We start from the raw sequence: 23,435 nt of genomic DNA on the forward strand, positions 1-23,435 counted from the left end.
AGATGTTCGGGCTCAGGTTGGACCAAAAAGTTTGCATTTAGGAGATACTGCCCATGCCATATCCGGGAAGCAGATGGAGTGTCCAAGAGCTACCAGATGCAATAGCCAAAAGCTACAGTTATGTTACAGTACTTAATTTTACATGGAACTACCCAGTTTAAAATTCCCCCGACATGTATTATTACAGAACCCCATCTCACCCCAGTATTGTTCTCCTATAAGATTTGACCAGTGTGGAATTTTGAAATTGCAGGATTTCATATGTATTGCACACCAGGGAAATAGAACAACTAGGTAGACCTTATACAAATACATTGATCTAAAAATATAAATCCCAGAAAATGCATGAGCTAGCTGAGCAAATAAGAGTACCACATGGCCCTAAGGTTAAAAAAAAAAAAAGAAAAGAAAAGAAACCAGCAACCAAACAGCACACTCTTATTTCTAAGAGGACAGAATGCCAACCATATTAGCTGACATACATTCAGATTTGAGTAGTATGTATACATACAGTCCATTAATAAAATGTTGGTCAATTTTGCAAATATTTAACTTTGTTTTTCAGAGGGAGTTATTCAGTTTTGGACTTTCACAAATTGAATCTCCTATTTGCCTCTTTTTGTCATTACATTTAATTTAACTTTTTACGATGTCTCTCGATACCACTCAGCCCTTTAAAATACTGCTTAAGCACCTGATCTAACAAATCTTTCCTATTGTAACCCTACTCTCACTCAGATTTACTTTTGAAGTGGATGGCAAATCTTTAAGCTTTGATCATTTTCACCTAATGACAGACTGGCCTTTGATTGGCTCTGCTTTCCTGTCTCTTATGTTTCAGGATAAGTCACTTACCTTGGTGACAGAGGAAAGAAGAGAGAGACCCAGAAACTGCCACAACTTTGAAAAGGAGTGGTAGTTTGAACTCCAGAACTGAGATACTGGTGGGCCATTCATGACTTTTCACAGATAGAATTTTTCACTAGGTATTATCTATTCATCTTTCCTTTTTTAATGTAGATGTTGAGTTCAGATTTGGGAAACCAAAGGTAGAAACTTTTAACCAACGTCAGTCCTGAAGTTTTCCAGTCACAAGTGTGATGATATTCCATGTAAAGTACTCTAAATATTAACAAAATTAAGCTGAATTTAAGAGGATATTTGTTACTCAGGTTTTTCATGACCACAGTTTTGAGTAAACAAATCTGTATTCATTTTCTATATTGGAAATGGAAATATACAGCTAATGTGTCACATGAAAACAATTTTGGGCCTGATTAAACCCCACTGAAGTTAACAGAAGGTCTCCCATTGACTTCAGTGAGTTTTTAATGCAGCCCATGGAGGTGTTTTTGAGATTTAAAACTTCACAAGGAGGGAAAAATCATTGTCTAGATCTGAAATAGGCCTTTTTAAGTGTTCAGTGATTCATCCATGAGCAATATTACAACACATAGTGCAGTTAGTGGTAAACAAGCACTTCTAATTACATTTAGAATACTGGGTATTTTGCCAGTGAGTTAAATGGAACATGCATCTAGTACAGTCAACAGTAATATAGTTTTATTAAGCAAGAAATATGGGATTTATTGTTTCTTGGAGCAGGTAAATGCCTTTTTCTTCTCTTTTGGAGGCTATAATTTGTTATTCCACTCTGTGCTGCACCCAATAAAAATAATCTGCAGTCATTAAGGAAATACTGCTGCTAATTGGAGAGCTCGGCAGTTGAACCATCAGCAGCCCATTTTACAATGCCATAGGTTTGGAAGCATACTCAAGATCACATACTTGGGGCTGTTAGACCCTGTGCATCCTGACTGTGACCCTGGTACATAGCAATATATTGATCAACATTGCTTTTACTGGAGCAGGAGTGGATTGTGACTCTACTCATGAGCTTAACCACTATACTTCTGGGAGAAGAATAAAGTGAGAGTATAATTCAGGGAGAGAGCAAGTAAAAATATGTTGCATTCATTTGTGGTTCTTCTGTACCATTTTAAATGTTTAATGTATGTTTTTGCTAGGAGAGTGGCCTGTGGGTCAGAAAGTGTGTCAGTTAAGAGTACCCCTTCTTCCTTCTGTGTTGAGCCAGATGAAAAAGAAGCATCTTAGTCCCTTTACATTGCAAGGAAAGAGCCCTCTCTTCATCACAGAAAACAGCAGCAATTGCTTGGGAGATGGTTTCTGTTTCTTTTGGAGCCCGCTTGTCTTCTGCGACTTGGAAAATATATTAATTAACGTTGGTTGTAATTAGGTCTTGCAGGCAAGCTAATGTGGACACTTTTGTTTAGCTGCAGGCTGTCTGGATTCATGTACTGTAGCTGGAAAGAGAGAAGATCTTCCGTTATCTTGCTCAGCACCTTGGAAGCAGGAGTTACTAAGTGTGAGAGAATGCAGAAAGGATCCCATTTTGAATGGCTAGCTTTGACTTCACCGGGACTAGTCACATGCTTAAAATTAGACGTGCTGAAGTGCCTTGCTGAACAGGGGCCTACAACTGCAGTACAGCCAAAACTGCTGAGGTATGAAAAGTGAAATTTGACAGAAATAGGCGTCCCTAAAGATTGACATATGGTGTTTAGGAGCTCCATGGAGTGGAAGCATGCAGGTTAGCTCCAGCCCGCCTGCTCTGTAGCTTCATTTCCTCCTACCCACCTGCCCTACCGCCACTCTGGCTGATCACCAAAGGTACACAGGATGAAGCCCTGCTCCTGCACACCGTAGGAGTGCCACAGCACAGGAACGCACCTGGCCTGCAGAACTCCTCTCTCTTAAAGGTTGAAAGCTTGTCTCTCTCACCAACAGAAGTTGGCTCAGTAAAAGATATTACCTCACCTACCATGTCTCTCTAATAAGTTCTTAACTGGAGTTTAGGTGCTTAGCTTACCATGTACCTTTCCCTGCTCCTGCATATTACAGAGTAGTTCAAACTACTAAAATTACTACATACCTGTTTCTATAGAAGTGTAATATATAGAGAAATATGCACAGGGTGCATGTACAAGCTCGACTTATTCAGGCAACCTTAATGTTGACATTTCCTGGCCCTTGAGCGCTTAACCATGCACCCTTTAAGCTATAGTAATGAAGTGCTTTCTACGGAATATAGCACTCTCAATGCCTTTCACATTGGAGTCAGTCTTAGCAAGTGCTACTGAACCAGATTCACGGTGTGTGGGTCAAATACAGGCTGCTGCCTTGATGATCTCTCCAGTGAGCACACCCACCATCTGCAGGAGGAAAATATCGCTGCAGCCAGATTCTGGCCCAAAGCAGCCCTTTGCACTGCCTCCCATCCTCCATACAGTCTATCCCCATGAAGGGTAGAGATAGCCGGGGCGGGGTCTGTGGTGTGACTGGAACTGTGTGCCGAGGCAACAGCCCAGTGGGGCACTAAATTATGGTATGTTCCTCCTGTGGCAGGCCCTAAGTGTTCCACCATCAAGGGCAGACCTGCAGAAAACCCTTTCCTTATCGGATGCAGGAGCCAGAATATGACAGGCAACATAATGGCCATGTTTCAGCTTCTGGACATGTGTTTTCTGGCACACCTCTCTTCACACTGTTAGCCAGAAGTTCTCAGTGATGGTTTGGATGTTGGCAAATGTTTCCCAGCAATATTTTTCTGCTGTACTTTATACGTTGAAGCTTGGGTTCTTGCTAGCCTGGTGTCGTCTTGTGAGGAAGCTGATCGGGTCCAATGCCACATAAATGAATGATTTATGAACTATAAAGCCAGAAGGGACTACTGTGATTGATCTAGTTAATCAATCAACCTACTGCATAATACAGGTCATAGAACTTCCCTGAATTGATTCCTGTTTGAGGAGAGTGCTCTATTACAAGAGGGGAAATGGAGGCACTCCCAACTATACCATAAAATCAATTTTAAACCATTTCCAGCGGCTACCTTCGTAGCATACGTTAGAATTAGACTGTATCTAGTCACTGATTTTTTTTCTCATTGTTTTATTAGGAATGTAGTTGTATTCAAATTGTCTTAAAAAACTTATTCTCCAGTCCATCAACTTCTTTTCAATCCATACATTTTTTGTTAAAAGTATACGACGCTTGTATCAATAACATGACTTCTGATAGCTTGAATATTTATTTATAGACTTTTTATCATTAAATCAAGACTTTCCATTGAACAATCTAAATGGATGCGTGTGCTCCCTTTGGTCAAATAGCCGTTAAAGTAGATCTATGCTAAACTGTGTACCTTAGAAATCTCACACAAAATCTCAGATCTCAGTGAAGACTTAATATCTGCTAGATTTCATATTGCTAAGATTTCACTTGTTTACAACATTTAGCATACTATGAAATATTGTAATGATTTATAATCAGTTGACAAGATTGATGAACAAGGTACATATTGTGATCCAATATCCTTGTTTAGTATTGTTCACTTAGTTGTAATTCTTAGATTTCAGCACCTTGCTATAGGTCCCCTACTCTGTACAGAGTAGTTATGAATTGCACAGTTCTTGTTCTGTAATCACATGGATTGTAATTTTACTCCCATTTATGATCACTTCTCCCTGCACTTTATTTCTCCCTGTATGTTTGAGGTGGTAGGGGAATGGAGTAGAAAACACAGAAAGTGGTGGTTAAATTTCACTGCTCTGTCATCTGCACGTTCCTCAGATTCAGAATTTTATTTTAGTCTGCCTTGTGTCGAGGAGTGTATCTTGTAAGTCTTTGGTTGGAAAGATGAAGACTTTCATTTCTGGAGTGTAATTAATGCTCAGATTTTATGGACTTAATAGCAGCCAGCTGGAAAGAGGAAATTGGGAGGGGGAATAGGACATAGTAGCCATGTTTGAATAAGCATGCTGCAGCCTACACTGAGATGCTGGGGTAGGGAGGAAGGAAGCAGGCTGACAAACGTGTGTGTATTAATTTTTTTTATTTCTAGTCTCAGTGAGTCATGAACTTCTCAGAAGATTTTATATGATGCATTTTAAGATTTCTCTGCTATCTTGCTGTCAAATCAGCACTTGTAAAAACATGAATTACGCCTTTATGAAGCTTGTATTGTGTGTAACATTTCGGCAGGGAGACACAGTGCTGGCTGAACTCGAGGAGAAAACACAAATACTATAAATGATCCAGTACTTACGGGACAGTAGCAAGATATTGTAGTACTGATCAGCATGACTGGATGTGGAATGCGTATTTTCTAAACATATAGCTTAGGTTAGATCCATTATACCAAACAAACCTCAGATTTAAACCTGTAAGTTGGTAAAGGAGGGAGCATTCTTGCTGAGTGCATGGAACCCTGTTAACAGAGCTGCATGTTACTGCAGTACTTGTACTATAGGCAGATGGTGCGTCCCGTCATGATCTGTGTTTAGCTTGTCTGTACTCTCATGTTGCCTAACCATTCTAATTGAAAAGAAAACAAAACAAAAAAAGTTGACTGGGATGAATAGCCATAAGCAGAACTATTTGAAAGCGGCAGATACGCAGGGCCTTAGCCCAGCTGCTGGTTGAAACAAAGAGAAGTATTATGAGAAGCATAATGAACGTGCATTGGCTATCGGTGCTTCAGTTGCAGCCCAGACACCGGCCTGTACAGTAATGAATTTTAAAGATTGGGTACAGGCTTGTGGAATTTTATGAAATACAGTTTTATCAGAGTGTTGTCTTGCCAGTAGGATGATGTCAGTCTGGTTACCATAGAGTGTGGTCAGACAGAGACAGACAAATCCAGTCAGTAAAACAGCATTTTGTTTGGTAGACTGAGTTGTGGTTTCTCTCTCCCTGATTTAAATTAAAGTGCTGTAAAGAGGAAAGAGTTGAAAACAAATCTTTTTTTTTCTTATTTCAGTTTTTTTTTTAATGTAAACCAGTTATAGGCCTAATCAGTCTTAAAGGCAACATGAGAGGCTGAATTTGCAGTGGGGGATAAATACAGCATAATGCATGTGGCAGGGGTTATGTTTATAAAACAGTTTATCCCTGCAATTGATGGTGAGGCCATTAGTGTTCATCATGGATCTCACCCTCTCCCGTCCCCCGGCCTTTTCTTCTGGGTTCTTTCTGCCAGCCCTATCTCCCTGTAGGGTTCCAGCCCTGTGAAGTACTGAGCACCTCCAGCAAGATGCTGATGGTCATCCAATTCACTAAGAAAGTCCTCAGCACCTTCTGATACCCAGGGCCTCAGTAACAATATCTTCATGAAGTTGTAGTGGTCGTGAGAGTCATCTGATTTAGTTTTGCTGGGTGGCATTGTCATGCCGTGGATGAAATCGCTAGAACGCTCCAAACTAGCTGATTACTTTATTTGCTCTTAGAATAATGATCCCATTATTTTTTGCTAAGTGCATCTAAGAGGCTGAGAGACATGGACCGCTGGAATCTTTGTAGAGCTTGATTGGTTTTATTAGGAGCTAAGGTGCTGTTGCCACCACAGACACGATTTTTGAGGGGGGGAAAAAGTCCTGATACTTGGAAAAATAGAAAAAGGTACAACCAACTTAAGAAATGTTACTTAGTGTCTCTTTGATGTGATACTGTGTCAAACTCCCTGAAAACCAAAACAGTTTCTAGGTTGGCGAATGAATGGTACTGGTAGATTTTTGCCTTTCGCATCCACTCTGAGACTTCAAAAGTGACCTTGAACACGGTGGAGGGAGGAAGGCTTGTGGGGAAGGGAAGTATCAAACTCTTCAGAATGATCAAGATTTCATCTTTTGAAGTGGGTGTCAACTTGCACTTCAAAGATAGAAATGAGGGAGATGTGCTAGGTAGGGAGTAGCTGATTGTGGTATGATTTAGTGCTGTTTTGTAGCCACCGGCTTGTGTCAGAATGTGAGCATGATATATGTGGAGCTCTTTACTGTCAACGTTAAAGGTTGAAAAATGCAGTATAGAATTTATTAATCAGATGGTTAAGTTCTTAATTGCAAACCCCCTACTCCAGCAGAAAAAGTCTTTACAAAAAGGAGGTTTTGACATTAACAATTGGCTGTTTTAATACAGCATGTGATCTGCATGTCCAGTTTCAGAATGTCTGCTGTAGAACATACTTTCTGCTATTTAGTTTCAAGATGGAAAATTCCCATTTAGCTTCGATGCCAGGGTCTTTAATAGAAATCATGACTTGTGGTGTAATATAGGTCACAGTATATTTGCTAGTTTATATCTTACTGACTCAATTGGCAAAATGTTTATTTTTACTGGTAAACTTTCAGGAGGTTTTCTTCTCACTCATTCTTTTTCCAACAAAATAGTACTTGTCACCCGTGTGAATTAGGGCTACTTTCTATAAATCATCTGTTCAACAGTGGTGATCTCAAAATGTGTAGTGGCAGACAAAGATTTCTTTCTTAGGTACCGCATTGCTATAGATGGATTTGCGTTTATCCTAATTTTATTTCCCAAAATTGTGACCATGTGGAAACTAAAATGCTTCAGACACTGAAGGAAAAATACCAATTTTATACTTTAACAAAAGTGTGTGTTTCAGAAGCATTACCAGCGTAGGTAAAGTTGATAGCCCAGATTACCTTCAGATTCCCACAAATCTCCCCCCCGCCAAAGTGATTTTCTTAATCTAAAAGTCCATATGAGGTTTAAATCTGATTTACTGTAGTAGAGGTGGATATATCAATGGAAGCTGTAAATGTTGGTGAACACTGGCATTTAATTGTAAAGGGAAGAAGTTTTCAGCCCCATTTTAAGGCATGCTTAATTACAGCAAAGGGATATGCTATATAAATGTATCATTTCTTGAATTTGTATACACAACTCCTGTATAGTGCAAATGAGATTTCCTGCTAAATCTCAGATGCTGTGATGAGGTATATCTCCTGGGTTTACTGCTAGCTTATCTAGTTGAAAGTTAACTTGTTTAGGATTGAATTTTTATGATCCTTGTGCCAGGCAGGCACGTTCTTTTGTTCATTGCACTAAAATGACTTTAAAGGGCCAAATTTACACCAGTGTCAGCAAGAGCAGAATTTTTCCCTTAATGTTCACCAAGAGTAATTAGATTAATATATTTGACAGGTTTGATTCAGGCAATATTTTATATAATATAAATGTAAAGTTTAGTCAATAAATAATTTATATCCTGAGTATTTGGCACAAATGTGAACTGTAGTCCCAGAATTTAAAGACATTGGGATGGGAAGGAACAAAGGCTACATAGCGCACACACACAAAAACAGTCAGTCATGCTTTGTATCATAAGGTAATGTAAGTTCAGTGTTGAGTTGGCCTATTCTATTAAAAGAAATGCTTCTGAATAAAAATATTTTTTAAGACTGCACTGGCTCAACCTTTAGGCTCACCCAAGGTGAGTAAACTACCCTTTCTGTAGTGGATTTTTTCAGCTGTTACTTTATTCCAATATTTTTATTTTTAAACAGGATCTTAAACAGTTTCTTGGTTGAAAGACATGTCTTCTGAATGATGCCTAATACTTGGCTTCTAACCACTCTTTCAGTGTGTCCTGAATGTGCTGTGTGGCTTGTGCCCCATTACTGTGTCAAAAACTTCCCCTTAAGAGTTGTTTTTAAAAGGGGATGTTTTTTTCCCTGTGTTTATTTTACCTTGTGTTCTTGTGTAGGTGAAGCAGCTCTAAGAGGTGAGCCCAGAATGCAGTCTCTTCCAGTATCCTCTGCTCTAACCAACCATCGAACAGGCCCTCCTCCCATCAGCCCCAACAAGAGAAAGTTCAGCATGGACCAAGGGGAAGATGAGCTAGACTGTGAAAATGAACATGTCTCTAAAATGAGTCGGATGTTCAACCCGCACCTGTAAGTTTCTCTCTTTCAATGCCTTTATTTCCTAGCCAAATAGAATCTAATGCCACTTTTGTCCCTTTAATTACAATGTGTTGTTTTTTTGTAAATTTGCATGTTGAAAATTATAGTATACCTTGGATTTAGGGCCAGACTCTTCCTATCGTGAGAGGTAGGTCTGTCTGTATGACGATCAAGAGGATTACATGGCACTTTAAAACTGTTTTTATAGCAGGTAGTAGGAATTATGTTGATTGTGTACATCATAATATTTATATCTAGGTAATAGCTTTTTTAAAATAATACCCCCTTTTTTTTAACCTGTTCCCTTCACATCCCACACCCTTAAGCTTTTTACCCTGTGGAGAAAAAGAGGTAAAAGTGCTTCACATTTTTCTAAGGCCAGGAGACTCTGAGCCCAGCTGCTCAGTAGATTCCAGCGTGACAACTGGACAGGCTGCAGTTGTTGCTAGAAGTTATTTATGTGATCATATTCAGACCCCAAAAGTGCATTTCATTAGGAGGTGAAACAGGTAATATATGGAGAAGGGGTGTGTGCGTGTGAGTGAGTGAGTGAGAGAGAGAGAGAGAGAGAATATCATCGAGGTGCCGTTTGTGCTGTGTTCTTGTTGTTCTTGGGAATGCTGTTCTGGTTGGCATGAAGTCTAGGCTTAGAGAATTCCTTTCATTCTTGACTGGAGGAAGTGATCAGAGTACTTCAGCAGTCAGAGGTAGCTTGATAACTGCATACTGTTCCCTGCTGCCTCAGCTGAAATGGCCCTCTGCATTCCTCACATTCCACGCTGCTTTGGACTGTTGTGTTCAGTCACAAGATAGGGACAGAGGTATTTATCCTCAAATAAATCACCATAGTGTTAGTCAGAGGCTGGGTCTGCAGTCTTGGAATTTGTTACAAATCAGGAATCCAGCGCTGAAGTAATGCAAAACAGTGATGCACACAAGTGGAGAAAGACTTCTCATTTGCAGCATGGCTTTTTCTCTCTCTCTCTCTCTTTAACTTAACTATTTACAGCCCTTCTCTTTCTTGCAAATGAGAATGCTAGCCTTGGAAAAAATGAAGTACTTTGTTTCTGAGGCAATACAAAAACATATATGGAGAATTTTTATGACATTTTTGTATTATAATGTTATTTAATGGAAAATGTGTAATTTTCAAAACTGACATGGTGGAAATATAATAAAACATAACTAGCAGTTATGTATATTGTGCCACTTTATACAGTGCAGGCCATAAAAAAGGTGGAGTTTGAACTGACACATTCATGTGCAGCCTAAATTGGCTTCAAAGCTAAAGCTCTGGAAATGAGAAGGTAAAGTCAGTTCCTTCATGCAGTCCCATGGCTTAGATGGATCTTAAAGGTGACTGTACTTAGTCTTCAGAGTAACAGCCGTGTTAGTCTGTATTCGCAAAAAGAAAAGGAGTACTTGTGGCACCTTAGAGACTAACCAATTTATTAGAGCATAAGCTTTCGTGAGCTACAGCTCACTTCATCAGATGCATATCGTGGAAACTGCAGCAGACTTTATATATACACAGAGAATATGAAACAATACCTCCTCCCACCCCACTGTCCTGCTGGTAATAGCTTATCTAAAGTGATCATCAGGTGGGCCATTTCCAGCGCAAATCCAGGTTTTCTTAGTCTTGTTTTTCTGCAAAGCACTTTTGTTCAGCAGACTGGTTCTTTCAGTGTCTTAGTGTAGGAAAGATGTGTCTCCCCCTACAATAATATGGTGTAGGTATTGTCTGCCCTGTGGTCCCATGGTGTGAATCAAATCATACATTTTAACAAGACTCTCTAGTTCAGAGAGGAAAAAAAATCTATCACAACACATACTGTACCCTCTTTCACTTTGTTTTTAATCTTCAAACTAAAAGATTTCTAGCAGATAATACTCAATTCTTTGAACCAAATGTCACAAAACTCAGACATTTCAGATGTCTCTAATAAAAAAAATTAACAAACACTCCCTGAATTTTGCACTGTAAACAAAAAAGTTACATTTCTCTAATGATTTCCAGATTTTCCCTTTTTCTTTGTCTCTGGTTATGTTTGATCTTGAGTTAGCAATATAAATGCATTATATAAGACTTTGTAAAAGGCTTAGACAAAGTTTTGACTTAAAAAAAATTAAGCATCTGCAGTAAAAGCTTGTTTTTGTTACTTTATCACTAAAGACATCATAGTATATTAGGGGAAAGAAGTGTTGTACTGATTACTATTGGCAGTAACAGTTTACTGGCTTGGAGGGTCTGGAAAAGATAATTTGGCAGCATTTCATTTAGAAAAACAAATAATTCATGTTTAGCTGCTGTTGCTGCCAATATCATGTTATATGGAAATTCTGTCCTTTTGAAGACTGGATGGCAAGATTAATTGTATTAAACATAGACAAGAAGATAGAGAAGAGGATTATAAAATTTCAGTTTTGCTCAGGCCTATTGGAACTAATTTAAAAGAAAAAGATGTAGGTTTTGGAATTCGGGAAAGTGATATATATTTTCTGTGCCACAAAATAGAAGATTGTTCCACTGCTCTGAGTTGGTATTAAACCCCTATTTAAACCACAGACAATTGGTCTGATGTACTCCCAGGCGTCTGCCAGTGGAACCTGGGCTGTGCCTGCAGGCTCCTTGAAATGGCTAGTCTAAGTGTGTGCAGCTTTGTCCTGGGAGAAGGCATGGCCAGGACTCCTGGTGCATTAATTCAACACATCCCCAAGGTAGCCTATGTGTAGAGCCCATGCTGTAGATATAAAGCCACCGTCCTGTGGCAGAACCCCATGAGAATGGCTGATACACACACAGCCACCCACTACAAGGAGGAATTCCATTGGGCACAGCTGCCACAGAGGGTGCAGTGGGTGCATATTACACCCCCTGCATCAACTGCAGACATTTCAACCACAGTGTATTTCTAAAGTACTTTAGAGGGGCCATCTGTTTTTGTAACTCTTGTCCAATCTTGTGTGTGCCTGTGTCACTTGCTTGCTGAAATCATGAAGTAGGCATGTTTTCATCCTTGCCATGGGAGTATACCGTGGCAGTGAATGTGACTGAATCAGATTAGACCTGCAGCAGTACCATATATTTTATGACGGGTAGAACTTTTGTTCGTAGTTTGTCGTTAGCCCTAAGTAGGAGTGCCGGTGCATCCCCCCCATCACTTGACATCAGATGGAATGTATCCATCTGAACACCTGGGGACTGCAGAAGTAGTTTGATAGAAACTTGAGGTTGGCAGCAATTTGTTTTGGAATGGGTCTGGAGATACGTTCTCCCTACTTAGGTGTAACTCCCCATTTGCACTAAATAATACCCCGTAGATAGGTTTTTGATTATTGAATGGTATGTACAGGTATATTTATTTCAACATCTGGGATAGAGGGAATGAGTCAAAACAGCCTGGAAACTCTGCCGTGTTCTATAAAATGTGTAATGGAATCCCTTTCCCTCAACACTAGACAACGATTTAATTTAACAAAGGTTGTAGTTTTTGGAGGAACTGATTTTCTGCTGCATGGGAAGTGAAGCATGGCTGGGACCTTCCAGCTGAGTATTTAAAATTCAGTACATGATATTCCAGAATGAAATGTCTGTCCTTCTTTTCAGCTTTGCAATGTATTGGGATGTACTAAGACCATTATCTGCCACTTGCTTTATGATCTGGAATAAATCATACCTATTAACTTCTCTGTAGGAGCCAGCTCCAAACTTTGTTATGCTTCTTTGGCTAAAATTAACTAGTAGGGGTGAAAGGGAAAAACCGATTCCCTTCCACCAGTATCTTGCAGCTTTTTCTATGAAATATGACAAGCTTGGAATCTTTTTTGTTTATTTTTCACACTTTCTACTCTCTAAATATCTCTCTATTATGTTACTTCTAAAAGCATTCTGTAACATATTATGGGTATTAAAATCCTTGCTGGATTGAAAGGTGCTTTGTTTTCTAATAAAATTTAAAGAGCCACGTCATTTTAAACCTAAAAGTGGAAAGTGCCACTGTTTTCTTATACTAAATCCCTGTGATTTTATAGAGAGTAATTAGGAAATTGATTTATGTAGGGCCTGCAAATGCCATACCTTTCCATGGAGTGGCAGGGGAAGTGTAACCTTCTTTATATTATCTTTTAAGGGAAAATTGGTTTATTGTTATGGTTCCTTCTGTTTAATTTTAAATGGATCTGGCTGTTGTGATGCAAGTATAACACTAATGAGGTGTTGTACCTTTAAGTAAAGGTCTCAGGCCTGACCTGTGTTGTGTGGGTTTCTTGTTTGTCAGGCTGGAGGCATTTTCTCATTTTCACAGTTCAGCTGAAAACAAAGGCCTCCTTATCCTTGCAGGGAGCTCTTAAGAGCTGACATCAGCCTTTTCCCAGCAGGCATCATTTCTGCCTTAAGAGTCCTTGCAGAGAGCTGGGAAGCCTGATAGCAATTTCTTTTCATGGCCTTTTTTTTTTTTTTTGCCAGCTAACAAATCAAATGAGTAAATGCCCAGTGCACCGAGAGCTAAAGAGGTTGGAAAAAAGTGACACTGGTCAGTTTTTTACTTCTCTGCCTTTTACTAGGAACTCTCATGTGCATAGCTCTTCTCTGTATTTGCAGCATGAGGATGGTTGTGGCTGGCATTATACAGTAGGTAAAATCATTACAGTGTGGTGACTGTAAAAATGTTTTCCATCTTAGCAAACTGTAGGGAAAAATCAGTATATTTTGTGGTAAAATGAAGGTGTTAATTGATGATCTTGGTCTCTTTGGAAGGGTCATCTAGATTTTGTTTTACTGTTAAAGTTATACGTGAGTCTTACCATCTTAAAATATATTGGCGAGAGACTGTTGTTTTCTCTCTGCCTGTAGATTACTCCAGTTTAAAATTTAATATTTTTATTTTGGGACTTGACCATGATAAATACGTATAAATATTAAACGGTTTCCCCCTCTAACTCTTAGTTACAATTCATTCAGACGTGCAGCATTCAGATTGTTGTGGACATGAACTTGCATATGAAAATGTCGTCGTTCTGTTGCAGCTGTTCAGCACAGTTTTAAAAATTAATCTCTTACATAAGAATTGGCTTATCATAATAAGACAAAGCTCAGGTCTTCACACTTATAACTCTGCACATACAAATACCTTCTAAAATGTTAAGTTTGAGACCAAAGCAAGAAACTTCAGAGGGCAGGCTGCCACTCTGTTCTTCTATTGAAGGATTGTGTCATACATGGTTCATACAGCTACCTTGGATTTCTGCACTGCAGTTTGCAAGATCCCATTGGACACTGTAGATTTCTTACTATCGTAATCCTATGCATTTTCTCTTCTTTGTAGAGCCCTCAGTGGGAAATTACAGTGGTTTGTATATTTGCCTCCCTTTTCAACTCTTCTCAAAGCAGACTGGATTGAAGATGTCCTGATTTGCCCAGTCTGGTTACCTGGAAGTAGCTCAAAGCAGGAATTCAAGTGAGATCCTGAATTCTACAGGGCAGGGCAGGGCAGTGCTGGATCACCTGAAAGAAGGAAGTACTTCATGTTGCTTTCTAGCTATTCCTATTCTTTGCAGAAAAGAAGCATTGAGGGGCTCCACAGAGAATCATGTCCATTGTCTTTTTGATGCAGATGACATGGTAGCTTCAAGGGACCTTTGGGAAAGAGTAAAAAAGCATTAAAATGGAAACAGGGAGGCATGGGGAGCCCTAACTTGAACTCTGGGTTTTTGTTTAGTGTTTAAAAATATGTTGAGATCGTTATTTTAGGGTGATTAACCAGAATGTAAAAAGCAATCCAGAGCTACCAGAATTTATTTCCTAGTCTGAGGCTGCTTTTTGAAGTGTCTTAGAACCCAACTCAGCATTTTCAAATGGATCCTCTCAAATCTATAATTCTCCGGGCTCTCAGTGGCACTTTTACAGCATAGGTCGTATTGATTAGAACTGGTTCACTCTTTTAAAGAGGCACCAATTTGTTCAAAAGACTACATGGCAGGAACAGGACAATTTGAAACCTAACGTGTTTCCCTTCACCTCACTTCTGCTGAATGAACAGAAAACCATAAACCAGATTTATTTTTCATGACTGCTAAGGCCCTTTCAATCTCTCCCCAAACTCTTCATCCCAAACTCCTGCCAAGAAATGCAGATTAACCTTTAATGAATAAATAACAAGTCCACCTTAACTGTGGTATTGTGCACTCTTAGTAGGAAAAGGCCCAGCATGTGGTAAGCTGTTTGATCAGTAATGGAGTCACTATCACAACCTCACAGAAGCCAAGGAAAGCATTTAAGAACATGCTTAAGTCCACCTGTGTTTAGGAAATCAATCAAGCATAGTCTTAAGTGCTTCCTGAGCAGGATGCTTTCCTGAATCAGGACCAGAATTTGGTCCACCTTCTGTCATGATTCAAAATCCTGATTGAGCCAGAGACTTGATCCTTTCAAACCTTGTCTGTGTACCACAAACCTTTACTCTCTGATATTATAGGCAATGATTGGTCAGTTTGAGTCTGTTCACTTGTAAGCAGAATGGGTTTGTTATCCAACTCCATAGGTTGCTTTTTATTTGGTGGTACTTTCCACCCATGGAGTGCCTCCCGTGGGAAGAGCACAAAACATTATCCAGACATTAGTGCTTTGTCCCACAACCGCCTTGTGAAGTAGGGAAGCATGGTACAGATGAGCAAATACAAATACAAAAAATAATTGACTTGCTTATGGTCACAGGGAAGTCTGTGGCAAGGTTGGGAAAAGAAGTTATCCCATATCTACACTGTGGTGAATTTTAGAGCCACCAACATATACCAGGTTTCAGAGTAGCAGCCGTGTTAGTCTGTATCCGTAAAAAGAACAGGAGTACTTGTGGCACCTTAGAGACTAACACATTTATTTGAGCATAAGCTTTCGTGAGCTACCGGAGCCTGATAGCTAACCAAGAGGCAAGGAAAGAACGAGTACACATTCAAAAACATACTCTAGATGTATATTATAAGCATATGAAAACACAAAGGTTTTGCATATTTGTTTCTCTTATTTTCATTTAACCATTTTCCCAGATGTTTCCTGCTGTTTGACAGATGTACCATTTACTAGAAGGTTGCACTCTTGAGAATTAGAATGTTATGGACACGGTTGCTATAGACAATGACTCTTTAAGGGCAGGATTTGGAATAAAAACTTACATTAACTTCTGGTTGAATAAGTAAATTTTTCTCCCCAGACTAAAAATGCTGGACTGGACAATCTCCTTTCATTTTCCTCTCATACTGTAATCTGCTACAAAAACATGCTAACTGGCTTTAACTCATTCCTTCCAAATTACTGAAGTGCTGACTTCCAACAAATGGTATTATTGCTTAGTGCTGAAAGGTGAAAAGTGTTCATTTGGCTGTTTCTAAGAGTTTATGATCCATCTTTACAATTCCAATAACCACTTTCAAGCATTTCCAGCAACGAATGTCCCTCTACCCTTTTAGTACCTAATCTGAAACTGGATACTCAGAAATTAAGAGAGAAAATCGACAGAGGGCAATTTAATCTATTACTTCTAGCACCACCAGTCTTATTTTTGACGTTTCCAAAGAACATTAACTTTGGGAGGAAAGCTGAGTTTTTTGTGTGTGTCTTATCTGGCCACCCTTTAGAAACCCGAGAGCCAGCTTCCTGAATAATAATGCCTTGAAGTCTGCTGTTTTGTTTCTTCAGAAGCCAAGAGGGTTCCTGCAGTGAATTTCACGAAGGAACTTCCTATCCTTTGTATTCCTTTTTTAAAAAAATGTAGAAACAAGTTCAAACAAACCTAATGCCTAGGAATAACAAACACATACGTGTCCTTTGTCTATGAAGCACATTTGTGCTGATGCATTTCATAATTATGCAAGAACTTAATTGTAAATAAACCCTCCAGTAATGTGTTAAACTTTCCCAAGAACTGTGTAGGGAACGTTTTATTTTCAACATGTGGGCAGACCCATGTACCTTGCACCACAGCTTTCCTGGGAGGACTCTTATTCTGACAAGGCTTCTGCCTGCCCAGCTTTTTTGTGCAGGAGACTGCTGCCAAGTTTGTGAGGCCCAAGGCTTTCTTGTGGGAGGACGCTGGGCTGTCTTCATGCTCTTTGGCAATGATTAAAGTGAGGTTAGTACCAAAAAACCCTTTCATTTTATTCCCTGATCCTTGCTTTTTCAAACCAGATGGCAACCCCATACTTTCAGCTGTACTTAATTTAAGCTGTGAGGCAGCAAGTGCTCTGCCGAGGTAGAGAGTCGATTAGTTGCTCAGGAGGGCCAGAAGTGACTTCCTTCCCAACTGCACATCAGACCCATATTGCTAACACTGTAGTTTGCTTTACAGAGAGGCCAGAGCAATAACTGCAGCATTCAGTTGTTGATAACCAGTTCAGCTGGTGTTATAAGGGTTAATGTAACAGAGGCCATTGTTTCGCTAATTCATTGGAAGTAACAGTTTCAGGTTAAGCCTGACCTGTTAGTGCCATTCATGATTATCATGTGACAGTCTACAGACAGGTTTCAGAGTAACAGCCGTGTTAGTCTGTATCTGCAAAAAGAAAAGGAGTACTTGTGGCACCTTAGAGACTAACCAATTTATTTGAGCATAAGCTTTCGTCAGCTACAGCTCACTTCATCGGATGCATTCTTCTTAAACAGGTTGCTGATTTAGGAGTACACTGTGCTTTTCTTTTGAGCCATTATTTTGCCAACATTTCCTCCAAAGGGGGTGGGTATGTTTTTAGTTTAGTATTTATCCTTAAAGAAAATTACAAGGGAAATAAAAAGAACAGGAGGACTTGTGGCACCTTAGAGACTAACAAATTTATTAAAGCATAAGCTTTCATGAGCTACAGCTCACTTCATTGGATGCATACAACAATTGAAATCTAAAGGTTCTAACCTCAATTATTTGATCACTTTCCTCAGTGGAAATTTTGCTTGAATCCTGTTCTTTGTAGTTGCCTCAGTTCAGAATAGTTTAGAGAGATACCAGCTCCCATACTGTTTGATAGAAATTGAACCATCCTTTATATTTCCTACTGTGCTGTAAGTGAATTCTGCAACTTAAGAGTCCTCTCATTCTCCCATGGAAATTATAGTTTTTAAAATGCAGTAGACACTATTATATGCATAGGAAACTTGCATTCCTGCATACCAAATTTGCTTATTATTCAGGAATAATGTTCAGGAATTGGATTACACTTGCCCATTTCATCAGCTATTGAGTAGCTGTGTTTGCTTGCATTGGTTTGGGAGTTGAGTGCAGAATACCTGTGATAAATAATGGGATATGTGTGATTAACTCTGTGTACTTTGATAATAACTTTTCCTGAACTGTCTGGGGAAAGTCTCAGAATGAGAAAACAGAACACACGCTAATGATTGCTTCATGTATTCTTTAATGTGGCACAGATGTACGGTTACTGTTAATAATGGAGGAGTCAAATATTAAAGTGAAGTTAAAGTTAATTAATGTGTTCCTGCCAAAATCCTGCCCTTGGAGTCATTGTCTATAGAAACTGTGTCCATAGCCTGAATGTGTAAACTGTATGTAAACAATTTATTGCTTGTTTGTTTTACTATTAGTAGTGATAAGGCATGAAACTTCCTGATTCATATTGTCACAGGCTGCCAGTCAAAAACATTTTCAGCATTCATATGGATTATCATATTTTACTCAAAACTAAAATCCAAGCAATGAAAAGAAATTGATCACTTAATAAACACTTTTTGTTTTTGCTGGAGTTCTGCTGTTCTGACCAAGAAGCTTATGAAACTCAGAGGTTTCTCTATTAAGACATTTGTTGTGGGGTTAAGACATCCTTTGCTACTAGGCCATGTGAGCACTAAACACAGAATAATCTGCCAGTGTGGCTACTGCAGGTATAAGTATGGTGACCAATTTGCTTTTTCTTTTTCAATGTTTACTTACATCATTGCTGTGGAGAGTTTTACAAAATACAGACAAAGCCTTTTTGTGTTACTGAATGTTTCCATAGTCCTTCAGTAATTCAGTTTTCACTTGCAGTCACATATAACAATTAGCCTAGTATATGAGGTAAAAAAAGAATCTTATTCTCATGTTTGGTTCTGTATCAGTGTGATCCATATAGTCTTTCAGTTTCTAGTTTTGGAGTAAACGTGTGGTCTTAATATTGAACAGATTTTATCACATTTTAGTAAAAAGCTTATTCTTTATTTTATGAGATGGCCAGAGAGAGCTCATAGGCTACTGAACCAGTTGCTTTTAAAAATACATTTTAATATATAGCCTGTTCTTTTAGGACTATCTTTTAAATCTCTGTCCATAAGGGCTTGCATACTTTCTGAGCTGTCTCTTGTTCACACCAACTAATGCTACTCGCACATCTGGTGAATAGAGATTGTACTTGCTAAGAACTGGATGGTTCAGAGCTATTTTTCTGTGTTGTAAGAACTGTTAGTTTTAGGTTGAGATAAGAATCGCTATAATCTACTGCCAATAAATTTTGCTCAGTTACCAGATTTAGTACTTCAAAGGCAGTCAGTGGCCATGGTTTTCATACACCTGCTTTCCTATTCATGATCAAGTTCTTGTTTAATAAATTTGCCAAGTCCTGTTTGTTGTTACCTTTTGACCTTCCATAATATATGCTTCCACAAAGATTGGGACAAAAAAGGGCTTAGTCCTGCAGTGTTTTACCTGCATAAAAATTGAATAAACTCCCATAGACTTGAAAAGGCATTCTGTATGCTAAGGGAGTGGGCCCATAAACTGATTAGAATAAGCTCACTATCTTGGTGCATTACATTTGTATAAGTGGTTGTGTGAGGGTTGACAGTGGCTATGTTAGAGAAATTTTAGACCAAACTAGTGTAACTAAGGCTATATCTACACTAGAGAGCTTACAGCAGCACGGCTGTCCCAATGCAAGATCGCTTGTGTAGTTGCTCTATGCCGACAGGAGACAGCTCTCCCGTCGACATAATTAAACTTCCTCCAACGAGTGGTGGTAGCTATGTCAGCGGGAGAGTGTCTCCCACCGAAATAGTGCTGTACACACTGGAGCTTCTGTCGGTGTAATTTATATTGGTCAGGGGTTGGTTTTTTTCACACTCATGAGTGGCATAAGTTATACTGACAAAGATGCTAGTGTAGACAAAGCCTAAGAAAATATTAATGAGAGAAATAATCACTGTTTTTGGTGTCCATTAACAGCATTGTACAGAATTCTACTCTCTGGCTTTATTAACAGCAGCTTACCACACCAGGGTTCCCAGCTCCTCTAGAACAGATAACATACCTCCTGTCTTGGCAATGTGGAGCTCAGACTCATGCAGTTAATTTTACTGCAATCAGATACAGCACTGCTGTGTGTATTTTATATGTAAACTTGCTTCCTTGGATTGGCCAACAGTTTTCTCTGTGTGATCATAAGCTGTTTTACAGTAATTTCCAGTGACTTGGGGTAAAATGTCTGTTGCATGAGCCAAGAGTAAGACTTCAAAAGGATTTTAACGTGGCTGAATTATGAAAGACGGCCCATGACCCATGACGGGTAGAATGCAAGAGGAGATGCCTGCAGAAGGTATTTGTGAGGCATTGCATTTGTATACAGATTAATCATTTTACAGCTGTCCCTGGGGAACTCTCCAGTACCCCTCCGAGCTTCTAACTGCTTTTCTGCCTCTCGTTGCTCTTCCTGCGTGCCACTTACACATTCAGATTTTCTTCCCGTGTGGAGTTAGACAAACACCTGTCAGGGATGGTCTAGAAAGATAATACTTAGTCCTGCCATGAGTGCAGGGGACTGGAGTAGATGAACTCTCAAGGTCCCTTCCACCCCTACAATTCATGTGATAACTAGAAATTTCCAGCAAAACTTCATCCCCATCCCATCTCCCTGGCTCAGAGAGATGAAAGTCATGGCCAACTGTTGACTTCCATCTGGATGCAGTCTAAGTAACAGGGTTATGGGTATGGGTACTCTCCTGGAGGAGTCCTACATTTCAGGAAACTATCTGCAACAATGACCTACTGTATTCAGACACTTTTCCTCACTGATGTGATAATATTGAAATGCCATGTGATGGTACCATCCATGCTTCAGGAAGTGATCAAGAGTCAAACCATAGCTGCTTTTTGGTCCCCTTTTTATAGTGGAAAGAGGGCAGTACACCCCTACAACATCAAATTCTATCCAAGGCCTAAAACTAAATCCTCTTGCAAACTCTTCCATTACCTTTTGAATGAGTAGACTGGGAGCTTCCTTTCGAGATAGACTCTCTGTCAAGATAGGCTTTTTAATTGCAGTTCCTTCAGCAAACCTGGCAGCGCTCATTATTTCTGAAGCTCTTTCCCTGTTATTTCAAATTATTTTGGCATAATACACATATCCACACACCATAACATTACAGTATGTCCTAGAGAATCTCTAGCCATACTCTACAAGAATCAACAAAAAGCAAAATAATTTATCAACTAGTGGGACATAGTGCTTTACTTACTGTATATGGGAATGTCAGTACATGTAGCAAAAACATCCATTTAAAACATTTGTCAGTCTACCAGCACTTACTGAAGAGAAAGAAACAATATTTTCTATGATGAAATTAGAGTTGGGATCCACGATTGTGTCCATTGTTTTATTGTACCTTAGATTTGTATTTCAGCTTCTGTGCATTCTGCATTTCTTACATACTTTTTTTTATGAATAGTAACTCATCATGAATAGGTAGCTCCTCATTCCTCCTGAAAGTGTTTTCTTATGGCATATATTGGCAATGGAAAACTCTTTACTGTTTTTTACAACTCATGGTAATCTGTTCTATTTTTGCTGTGAAATTATTCCCAAGGGAGATTAGGTTTGCATCTAAGTATCCAATTGGACATCATGATTCCAAACAGCTAATGAGCTGATTGTTTCAGTGAATAGATAAGAATAACCTGAAATAGCTGCTGCATTACAGGATGTCTAAGTAATATGAAAATACATGACAGAAAACACATTCACGTCTCAGTATTTTGACACTCCATATTTACATAGAAATGCACTGTTCACTAAAATGGCTACTGACATCCAATGGCGGCAACACAGGAAAAGTGTGCTAAGTACAAGTAATAGAAGGTAGAAACCATAAAATTCTGCTTCAGCAAAAAGGACACATCTGTCTTCCACAAACTTTCATTGATCCTTACCTCTAGCCTCATCTTTTTTGTATTCCATATTTTGTTTTTGGTTCAGTTCACTAATGTAATGGTCAAATCTCCGAAGTGAATCTGACATTCAAGATAGGAAAAATCTGATTGGCAGTCTAAGATAATCAAAGTTCTAGTCTGGAAAAGTAAAATTTAATTATTGATTGCTGGACAAGCTTCTGGAGAGCACCTAAAAATGCTAGGTGCCTTTTATTGAGTGGTGTTTCCAGCCTGATGCTATAAAATGAAAATGAGCCACCTGCCTCTTTCCTTATAAATGGTTTTGAATTGGAGAAGAAATGGAAAATTTGCTGGCTACAGTTAAAGTCCATCTTTGTATCCATTTGAGCCACAAACTGCACTTCTAGAAGAGTACACCAGTATAAATTCACTCTCCGAAAATGTGGCAAGAGGCAGAACTGCCACAGTGGTGCTACAAGAAAACCGTTGTGGAAGATCAGTAGTTAGTTTCAGGTTGGATGCGTTGGCCAGTACAGAACAGGGTTTTTAAATTCAGGGTAGATCAGCAGATTTTCCCCAAGGGAACAATATACAACAAAAATTACATTGTTCGCTAACAAAATAAAATTATCCTTCTCAGAAAACCAGTCTGAAGTTCAGATTCTGTGGGGTAGTGATGCTTTAAAAAAAAAAACCCACAAATTCCTAGACTGGTGTAAATTGCCTACTTTTGAGGCTTTTTAGGGTTGACTACTAAGCTGTGAAATGAAATAACAGGGAAGAATAAAGATGTTTAGAATTAAGGGGGGAAAAAAATCTCTGTAGCATGTTAGGGAAAACAGGAATGTGTATGGGCTACTAGCCATGCAAAGTAGACCTGGCTGTATTTTTCTATTCAGGCACAAAGAATGTTTGCTTATGTTAGCTGATTGTAGTGGTTCTTCTGATAATTAGGTTGGCATTTATAGTGCAACTTATCTAATTTTCCTTTTAATTAAAGGTTCTTAATTAGTGAGGAACAATGTTACACTTCCTCCTCCCCCCCCCCCCCCCAAGTTTTATTCATTAGTGAAATGGCACCGAGGTGCTCCTTTCCTCACCTGGCTATGTTTTAGGTGAAGTATGTAAATAGGTATATTTTGAAGAGGGTGGGGGGAATACAAGCTGCATTAATAACACTGTGGAAAGATATTTTCTACCAGTTGATCGGAATTCCTTAAATAATGTTTAACAGAAGCATTTGGGTTCTTTCAACACTCAAAAGATTGTGTGTGCAGTAGTAACCATTGAAATGTCAACATTTGTGCAGCATTACTACACAGTTACAAAAAGAAAAGGAGAACTTGTGGCACCTTAGGCTAACAAATTCATTTGATCATAAGCTTTCGTGAGCTACAGCTCACTTCCTCTGATGCATGCTATGCTCAAATAAATTTGTTAGTCTCTAAGGTGCCACAAGTCCTCCTTTTCTTTTTGAGAATACAGACTAACACGGCTGCTACTCTGAAAC

The 23,435-nt window shown here is 39.1% G+C and overlaps 1 protein-coding gene across 6 annotated transcripts in view; it reads left to right on the plus strand.

Moving 5' to 3' along the window:
* VGLL4 (vestigial like family member 4) overlaps nucleotides 1-23,435 on the plus strand; it is a 161,732-nt gene that overhangs the window by 119,137 nt on the left and 19,160 nt on the right. For 4 of the 6 annotated variants that reach the window (XM_084633728.1, XM_084633729.1, XM_084633730.1 and 1 more), the window contains one exon: nucleotides 8,588-8,777. In XM_084633728.1, coding sequence (XP_084489854.1) covers nucleotides 8,588-8,777 — 190 coding nt within the window. Of the gene's footprint in view, nucleotides 1-2,326; nucleotides 2,526-8,587; nucleotides 8,778-16,819; nucleotides 16,913-23,435 lie in introns of those variants that run through there. The other 2 variants (XM_084633731.1, XM_084633732.1) reach the window with 2 other exon arrangements.

Source organism: Lepidochelys olivacea (assembly GCF_965140295.1).
Source record: "Lepidochelys olivacea isolate rLepOli2 genome assembly, chromosome: 7".
NCBI classification, from domain to species: domain Eukaryota; kingdom Metazoa; phylum Chordata; order Testudines; family Cheloniidae; genus Lepidochelys; species Lepidochelys olivacea.